General features: G+C 30.3%; 2 protein-coding genes and 1 pseudogene across 2 annotated transcripts; all 3 read right to left on the minus strand.

Moving 5' to 3' along the window:
- On the minus strand, nucleotides 1–1484 carry LOC148543664 (uncharacterized; annotated as a pseudogene).
- A 520-nt stretch (nucleotides 1485–2004) lies between these two features.
- On the minus strand, nucleotides 2005–6600 carry LOC107614895 (TMV resistance protein N-like). Its single transcript, XM_088498624.1, has 5 exons — nucleotides 5524–6600; nucleotides 5116–5427; nucleotides 3497–4300; nucleotides 2167–3002; nucleotides 2005–2062 (listed from the first exon to the last, which is right to left on the minus strand). Exons 1-5 carry the CDS (start codon nucleotides 6583–6585, stop codon nucleotides 2005–2007), a joined length of 3072 nt encoding a protein of 1023 aa, XP_088354750.1. The 5' UTR covers nucleotides 6586–6600.
- A 1888-nt stretch (nucleotides 6601–8488) lies between these two features.
- On the minus strand, nucleotides 8489–9013 carry LOC148543665 (disease resistance protein RLM3-like). The gene has a single exon (XM_088498625.1). It carries the CDS (start codon nucleotides 9011–9013, stop codon nucleotides 8489–8491), a length of 525 nt encoding a protein of 174 aa, XP_088354751.1.
- Nucleotides 9014–10240: the final 1227 nt, after the last annotated feature.

The following is a 10240-nucleotide window of genomic DNA, read 5'->3' on the forward strand; positions in this document are numbered from 1 at the left end:
CTAGATGTGGAGCCACAATATTCAGGAGCAAGAATAGAGGGGGATGTTGTTACTTTGGATTTTGTGAAGAAAATGATGGATGATTTCAAGAATCAAAAGTGCTTACACAAATGGTACTTAAGCATAGGAGTTCATTAATAACTTTGAATTTCTTTAAGTGTTATCACTTACTAACTTTGCTTGTTTTGTCTTGGTTCTTGTATTAGTTATGCATTCCAGATTGTATTGCAAACCAGAGAAATGTTGAAAGCTTTGCCTTCTCTTGTTGATATAAATGTTCCCGATGGCAAACATTTTACTGTTTGTGGTGATGTGCAATAATTCAAAAATAGAAAGTGTGTTGAGCAAATATGGATACTTGTGTACCACATCTTTGTGCAGACAAAGAGTAGGACTCCAGAAAAGAATTTATGTACTTAGAGAATTATTAACTTGAAAAGAGAGTTAAGTTTCGTCAATGATGTGGATTGTGTATTTGTGTTGTTACAGTAATGCTATTCAATGAATTAGTTTGGTTCTGTTCTTTCTAATTTGTTCTTGCAACTTTGGTAATTTATAATAGTATTGTATTTTTTTTGAATTGATTGAAAAAACCGAACAAACCGAACCAAACCAAACCGATTTTAATTGGTTTGGTTTGGTTCGGATGGCTTCGACAAAAAAACCGAACCAAACCGAACCGCAGTTTAATTAAACGATCGGATCGGATGACATTTCTCTTAAAAACCGAACCAAACCGCACCGCGAACACCCCTAATACTTGTAATGTCTCTGTCACAATTTTGAAGGAATCCAATAAAATAGACTTTTTTTTTTTTTTTTGCTTTGGAATACGAGAACATGTGGTAACAAAGGTAATAGGAACAAGGCGAAGTTTCATATGTGGTAACATACTATTTGTGGTCCAAAACCTTTGAATTAAAAATAAAAATAAAAAAATTTGAAGGTTCAACTCTGATTCAAGAACTTATTGAAATGCCAGTTTCTCATGCTACAAGGAAAGCGGGGATTAGTAGCAGTTTTATTAAAGTTGGCCTGTTTGTTGGATTTTAAAATTCTACAGTTTGACCTATATAATTAAATAGACTTTATAAATATCCACGATTTTATTTAATAAACAAAATAAATCGAGCCTAATTGGGTTTAATAATTAATATTTGACATGCATGCATAGCTCCTCTCCTTTTTCTTTTTCATTTCTCTTTTTTTTAATAATTAATATTTGGTTCTAAAATAGAGAGGTTATAAAATTATAACCAAAAGTTAAAGTGAAAAAAAAGGGGTCAAAATCAAAAGTAACAAGATGGAGCACACTAATCTATGAAATATTTGTTTTTGAGTCTACACTAGTCTATCAAATTGAAATGGACTAATAGCACTAGCCTGTTTTGATTATGGAAATTGGCCGAGGCCCCAAGCCCAACAGAAAGTGTAGCAATTCACGATCTCCTCTAGTCAGCATGGCGTCTTCTACCTCTGGCCATTAACAGCAAGCCCAAGCTTTTGTTTCTTTCATTGTTATTCATATAGATAGGGCAGCGTTTTTTTCTTTTTTTCGGTTTTGCAGCAGCGTGTATGGAATAGTCTGTGATAAATATCACAAAATTCAAATATCCGCAATTACGACCATCATAACCATGATCACATTTATAATTGCAGCTGCAATTTAAACCCTAATAGGATCCATCCAAACTAGCTACTATCTTTAGAAATATAATTGGGAGACAAATAGAAAATAACAAATAGAAAGAGAGAATAGTATCTTTAGAAATATAACTGAGAAGCACTGACACCAAAAAAAAAAAAAAAACTGGGAAGCACACTTTCTTTATATATATATAAAGAAAAAAAGAAGATACTACCATAATACAATATTAGCTAGAATATCCAGTCCTAGGTTATTAATAAAAGGAACGTAATCAAAATATGTACCTTTAAACTGAAATTGCTCATAAGAATTGATTGTAAATGGACTACACACTGTACCCCAATTTGATCTCCGCGCTAAGAGAGCGGAGAGCCTCCATCAAATTGAATGTGCAAAAGTTGTTCAAGTTTTTTCCTGTTCATTGAAAATATTAGCTAAAGCATGCATAAATTAAATTAAACTTATTTGTTTAACACTCAGCTATAGTAACCAATTAATTAATTAATTAAAAAAATTACCTCAAGTTTTCTACTGATTCAACTTCCGTTAAGCTATGCTTAAATTTCTTTGCTGGAGGAACTAGTTCTTCCCCTTTATCATTATCGGATCCCGAATCCTTTTCTTCATTTGGAGATGCAATGGCTTTTGACTCAAAAACATTCCTGCTTCTCTTGAATCTGCACCCTCTTGATTCCTCCTCCATATATGGGTATATCCAACGGATGCCGCACGCCTTTATCGCTACTTCCTCCTTGTTTGGTAGCCGGGCAAAGAACTTAACTTCCAGATTTGCATTCTTGTCATCATCAATGGCATTTCTTCCTCCAATTATTTCCATTATCTGCTTACAACATTGCAAATCATGCCATAACAACACATGATCCATCATAACATCCATCTGAAATCCAGACCCGAAGTCGCAGTGCCATTCTATTGAGGACGAACTTGCTATATGGGTCCTTTGGCCCCAACTTGTTTCCAAGTAACATTCAAATCCAAACCTAATTTCAAGTTCTTCAACCATGTTACATGGTTGTATTGGAGGAACCACCAAGTAGAATATGAAACCAAAGAAATTGGAACCTTGGGGCAGTTGAATAGTGATTGCATTTTGTGCAGAAGAAGCATGGAACAAGTCATCAAGTTTATTGCCTCTAATTGGCAAGAAATAACAAATCTTGCCAACATTGATATTATCCTCATAAATATAATCATCACTATCATTATCAACAACAGTGAATTCTTCATTTCTGTTTTCTGTTCTTGTTGCTGATAGTGATTTTGCCCTGATTTCCATCCTAGCAATGGCATCTTTCAGAATGGTATAGTAATTTAGGAATTTAGGAATATAAAAGTGGCTGAAATGAATATATGAAAAAAAGAAAAGAAAAACAAAATAAAAAATCACTTTACCAACCTTTTAAATATATTACAGAAGCATATAATGCCAATTTTTTATAGTAATAATAAAATAAACAAATTAAAATATAAGTAAAAATTTAGGTTTTGAAAACTGCTTAAATAATTTAATTGATTTGACTAAATTTTTATTTAATGGTTCTCAGGTCTTAACTATTAACTTTACATAAAGTTCTAAAATATATTGTATCAATTTTTTCTACAGTATTCATTCTACTACAAGAATAAGTGACTATTATTTAAAGTAACAAAATTAATTATTCATAGAAAAGTACACAGAACACGAGAAGATGTTCCGTGTTTATTTTCGCTTGAGTTTTGAACGGAAGAAAAAAAAATCATTGAACATGTACAACAATATATTTATGATAATTTAGTATTATTGAATAGACGTGTAACTTTTCTATATATTTATGCAATTTTCTATATGAAAATACCTTGCCGTGTTTTTGGTGGTTCACTTGAACTTAACACCGTCCTCAAAGATTTGCAATCCCAAGCCCTAAAGCAATGAACGGAAGGTGGAAGCTCCGGAATAAGTTGTAGCATTTCACAATGACAAATAAAAAGAACTTTGAGCCGCGGAAGATTCTTAATGCTTTCTGGAAAGCCTGAGATATTAGTGTTATGAAAGCTTAGGTACAACAATGATGATAATGAAGAAATATTGTCTGGGAGTTCAGATAAGCTTTGACATCCATCAAATTTCAGTTGTTTTAGATAATGGAAGATAGGGCTAGGTAGGATTGTACGTAAGGTGGCCACTGAGTCAGATTCTTGGTTATTAGGGTCTGAAAGCATGATTTGATTGGTGTACTTTTCAGGAAGATCCATGAGGAGATCGCTGATTGGAAAGGAGAAGTTCACAAGATGTTGAAGATGCACAATTGATGATGGTAGTTGTTTCAAGGCAGTTGACCTCAAATGCACATGAATATCAGAATGATCTTTTGAAATTGGGATTGAGAATTCTTGCAGATTTGGGCAGCCATAGGCAACAACTTTTTCAAGGGAAGTTGAACAGTTGTTGCTGCTTAGGCTCTTAAGTTCTTTGCATCCATACACAGCTAAAAATCCAAGTTTTGGAAGGGAGAAAATAGAAGGATGAACATGAGGCAAGCTTTCACAATGATTTAGCCATATTGCTTTGAGATTTGGAGAACCTGAAAAATCTGGACACTCTATCATTCGCTTCGAACCACTGAGATAAACTTCCTCCAAGCTCGGTAAACTCTGCAATCACATAGAATGCACAAGTGAAAACTTTAAAATTGATAAAGATGAGATTTGAACTCAAACTCTCTTTGCTATTAGATTATGCTGTTCTTTATCATTTTAAATGATTATTAATTATATAATAATAACATACAATAATTTTATTAGAAATTATTTTAATTTTATATTTAAATTAATTATATTTTTGTTATATATAATTATTAATATGAATATAAATGTTAGTAAACATGTATAAATAAAAATATTATATATTTTTATTAATTACAATATAATTATTTTTTTATGTTTATATAATATTTATTAATATTATTTTTTAATAATATATAGTATATAATATAATAAATATAAATTAATTAGTTAGTTATTAAAATAAAAAAAATTACTTTAATATAAAAGTAAAATTACAAAATTATTATTTAAAATATTAGAATTTTATATAATTATTTAATAATAAATGAATTATAACTTATTGAGACTTTTTAAAATATTAGTAAAAATATATATTTTAAATTTTAATTTTAAATTTTTAACTATTTTATAATTTCTATTTACATGAGACCAAATTAACTGGTTCAATCAGTAATCCACTAATTGAACCAATAAATTAGTAAACTAATAATTTGATTGATTTAATCATCAGTTTAATTTTAACAACTATGATATCTATTTAACAAAAAGATTGTTTTTTGAAAAAAAAAATTCTACCAAATAAAACCAAAACAAACACACGCTATCCTCTTCAGTCTTTAAGCACCTAGGCCCTTAGAATTTACCAAAAAAAAGAAACCATTTATATGAAGAATATGACTAACCTGTGGCCCATCCCAAAGCTTTTCAACATTACTGTATGGCATGGAGAGTTCAACAAGCTTGCTAGGCCAAGAAGTAGTCGATAGAGATTTTAATGGACATCCATCCCATTGAATGTATCTCAAGTTATTAGGCAACTCCAGAGCTGTTGGAAGACTCAATGTATAATCAACTCTCTTTCTCCCATAATCAATGCTGCTGCTAGCAAAAGCAAGTAACCTTAGCTTTGGCATCTTTCTAAATGCGTTGGAGCTTATACAAATTTCTGTATGCTGAGTCATATCCAAGTATATGGTTTCAATCGTAGCGGATCCCTGAAAAATATACACAATAATGTAAGCATGCTAAATTTTCTATACGAAAACATGTACTGTTTTAACTTAGAAAACGTTGGAGTTTCATTCTCTTACTTTATCATTCTCTAATATATCGCAAACTTCGTCCGGGTGCCACACTCTACTCCGCTTTCCAGGGTTCTTGAGAGATTCTTCACATACAATTTTGTGACCCATTTCCTGTATCAGGTCGTGCATTTGTATGCTTTGATTCGTAGCTATTGATATAAGAGCCTTGTCTAAGAGGTTTCTTATTCCAATATCTGCGAAGAAGCCACACTCATTTAATATTCTTATTACTTTTTCTTTCTCTTCTCCTTTAAAGAAGCATGCAATATCCAGAAATATATCCTTTTCTGTATCATCTAGTTCATTGAAACTCAACCTCAACACCTTTTGAATATCTGCATTAGGAATCCTTTTTAGTTTTGTCAATGCATTGTCCCATTCCTTTTCAGTTCTGGAATGAAGAAAAGATCCCAAAACTTTCAAAGCTAAAGGATTTCCTCTGGCATAAGCAAGTGCCCTTTTTGATAGCTCCCAGTATTCATTTTCAGGAGGATGGGTTCTGTTGAAGGCATTCAAGCTAAAGAGTTTGAGAGAGTTCTCCTCATTCATTTCTGTGACTTCATGGATATGATCAACCGATCTACTCAGAAGAACATGCTTATCTCTGGTGGTAACAATAACTTTGCTACCAACTCCAAGATAATCTTGTCCCACTCCAAGCAAATTTTCTAAAAGCTCAGAAGTATTCACATCATCTAGCACTATGAAAACTTTCTTACGCCTCAATCTGCGGAGTATAGCAGAAGACACAATCTTTGGAGTGGTAATATGAACATGTTCCTGCAGCAACTCAGAAAGAAGTCTATTGAATATGTAGCTGAGGCCATGCCTTGAAGATTCTTCTCTTACATTGGCCAAGAAACAACTACCTTGGTACTTGGGAGAGAACTCTTGAAAAATGGCAGCCGCAATAGTTGTTTTTCCTATGCCGCCCATGCCCCAGATTCCAATGGTTTTAATACCCCTTGAGTGAGTCAGTACAGATTCAATGCATGCATAGTTTTGATCATATATGAAAGGGCTTCTGAATTCACTTGTATATTTGTGGTCCAATTTATGGACAATCATTTGGATTATGTCTTCAATAAGATCAGATTCAGTCCTAACATGTGTAAATGTAACCCAAAATTATTAAATGAAGACGAACAGAACTTTTATGAAAATTTAGTCATAATCAAAAGAAAAGCGAGTAATTTTACATTATGGGATGAAATCTCACACCATTAAAAATATTAGTGATGACTAATTGATGGCTACAAATCACAAAATTTGTTGGCCTCTAGCACTCCTCTTAAATAAATACAAATCCAAGACAGGGAGACAATAAAAAAAAGAAGTCATTTACCTAAAAATACTTAAAACATCTTTTTTTAAAGATATTTTTTAATCATTAAAATTTAACACATATAATCAATTAAACCATAGTATTTTTGTTAAAATCAGGCCGGACAAATCGATTTAACTAAAAAAATTAATAAACCAAATTTTGAACTAGTCTAAATTAATATTTTTTATAAAAAATGACTACAATATTCCTTATATATATATATATATATTTTTTTTTTTTAAGAACTCTAAATCCTAACCCTTCTCTTCTTTTTAATTTTGATAAAAATAATATAATTTAATGAATTATATATATTAAATTTTAGTTATTAAAAAATATCTTTAGAAAAAGACGTTTTAAGTATTTTTATCTGAACGACTCCCAATTAAAAATACTTTTTCCTATAAAAAAACGTATACATTTTTATTTTGTTTATTTGTTATAACCATAGATAAAGCTGATAATTAAAAATGCTTTTTACTATGAAAAGAAAAAAAAAGATTAAAAAGGGTTAAAAACATGATTAAAAAAAACTTCTTTATAATTGACAAATAGATTTCATATTTAGCACAGTTATAACTGTGCATTTGATCGAAATTTTCATGAAAATATTTAAATAATTATTTAAAATATACATAAAAAAAATTAGAACACAATTTGATTTTTAGATTTTTTATATTTTCAAATTTGTAATCATTTATAATTATAAGATCGTAAAATCACCAAATTTAAAATGAATAAAATGTATTATTTTTGAATTATGCTTGCAAAGAATACATTAAAATTTAATTTTAAAATTCTTTCAAAGAATATATATTTAATACTTAATTATTTTTATTATATTATAAAATATTTTAAGATTCTTTTTATTGTTTTGATCTTTCAACAGTAATTTTATCGTAGCTAAATTTTTTGGGATAAATTTTTTGTGGTTTAATTTTCTAAAGGAATAATTATTATCTTTGGAAAAATATTTTATATGGTAGATTAATAAGTAGTAATGTACATATTTATCTATATAATAATAATAATAATAATAATAATAATAATAATAATAATAATAATATAAATATATGATGTTAGTCAAAATAAGAAATATTTAAATAAAATTTAGAATCCTGCTAGTGAGACAATAGAATATTTATACAATATGTACAATGGGTTATATGAGTTACAAAATGAATATTCTCCATAATATCTATTGATTTTGGGATTCACCAAGGATCGACCTTTTGGATCTAGAGCTTTGATACTATGTCATGATACCACTCATCCCAAAAACTTACGCTGATGAAAAAAGGTAAGACTAATGATTATATCTCTAATACTCCATAAACCTCTATTATTCACATTATACAAATATTCCATTGACTCATACTTTTCCTAAAATTTATAGATCAAACTCCTCTCAGTATCTGTCCTCAAGAAAATGTTAGCTAGTTAGAAACTAACTTTTTTTTTTCAGCTAATAATTTGTGAATATTTTTCTTTTTATTTTAATTTTCTTTTTTCTCATAACAAAAACCTAATCTTTGTTCATTATTTTGTTCACTAATTATTAGTAAAAAAAATAATTTCCTAGCAAAAACCAAAGAAAAATATCACTATGGTTTAAAACTTATTAAGTAGTAGGTTAGTTTGATATTAGAAACTAAGTACGTACCTGTAAGTTCTTGAATCAAAGCCAGATAAATTTGCTGCTTGAAGGAGAGCATCCTTCCACTTTTCCAACATCTCATGAGAGTGCTTAGAACTCTTCTCGTGCATGGCAAACGCTGCATGATAGCTTCCCTTCTGCCTCCGAACATGCGAAGGATCCACTCTATAGAACACAGGAATAACATGTTGTCCTCCATTTTTGTTGTGGCACTCCATGATCTCAACGATCTCATTCAAGCACCACGTGGAAGAAGCATAGTTTTCTGAGAAGATAACAAGGAGAACAATGGAGTCTTTGATGGCCTGGACAAGTGATGTCCAAACCTCTTCTCCTTTCTCAAGCCTGTTGTCTATGTAAGTTTCGATTTGGTTTCGGCGCAAAGCTGCATGGAGATGGCTTGTGAAGTTTTCGCGGGTGTCCTCGCCTCTAAAACTGATGAACACATCGTATTTCTTGAGATCATCAGAAATTAGAGACGGGGATGAATAATAAGGATCCACAAAAACCATCTTTAGTTTGTTATTGGTAAATTAAAGTTAGGTTTCTCTCAAAGTCGTCTATTTTGCTCGATTTTAGGTTTGTTTAGTTTCTTGCTTGTTATAGTTTGTATATATGTTTTGATCCTGGTTCATATATATATATATATATATATATATATAAAAGAAAAAGAACCTGTTCTCCGTGGGAATCAATGAAGTGGAGCATTATATTATTTATGTGTAATATTTTATAGAACTTATTTTATTAACTAAATTTTGAATTGATTCACTTATTTTCGAAATTAAAGCTTTTAGTGAGAAACCATTATCAAATTAGAGGTTTAATTTACATGTTTGCTAATTTTCTACAGGTCCCAATATTGGTCAATAATAATCAATTCAGAATTATTCTCCGATCCTGTTGTTGCACATTAGGGTTCATGAGTGCAAATGGAGACAACACCTTTATATTTGAACCGCGGTTAGCCTGATCTTATTATGTTGACGTCACCGGATGATGTTATCTTACAAATTAATAAAGGACATTATTGTTAACCGAAATGTTTGGTAACCAAAGAAAATTAGGCAAAAATAATCATAATTTGTCTTATTTATCATTTATTAATTGTTGCGACAATTAATGAATGCTAAATAAGGCAAGTTCTTGCTGTATTTTTGTCTCCCTATCATTACCCATTGTTAAAAGATATATTCCAACGTTTAATTTAAGAGGAAGTATAGGGAGCCAATGGCCTAAGCGTATAATGTTTATTTTATTCATAAACTAAAGATTTAGCCCATTATACACATTGTACACTTAGGTCATTGACTCCTTAACAGTACCCTTAATTTAAATAAACAATATCTACCAAACCCATCTCTTTTTACTTGGTAATAAATTAATAAAACTGGGATTCTCTCTTCTTTTTTGGCCTTCTAGCTATAGGATTTATACTTGTGGCTTAGGGATGTTTGTGTGTTATTTTTTTTTATATATATTTTCATTTAATGTTTAGTTTCTTGCTTATTACTTGTTAGGTTAATTTGGAAAGTCCCGATAATTAAATGTCTATTGTTTGGCTATATATATATATATATATATATATATATATATATATATAGAGGGACGGATCTATTGGAGGCGAGTAGTGTCTATTGTTTGGCTATATATATATATATATATAGAGGGACGGATCTATTGGAGGCGAGTAGAGGCCTCGGCCCACCCCAACTTTTAAAAAAAAAAATTAATAGTAA

The sequence above is a fragment of the Arachis ipaensis genome, chromosome B9, assembly GCF_059453495.1.
Source record: "Arachis ipaensis isolate K30076 ecotype BB chromosome B9, ASM5945349v1, whole genome shotgun sequence".
NCBI classification, from domain to species: Eukaryota; Viridiplantae; Streptophyta; class Magnoliopsida; order Fabales; family Fabaceae; genus Arachis; species Arachis ipaensis.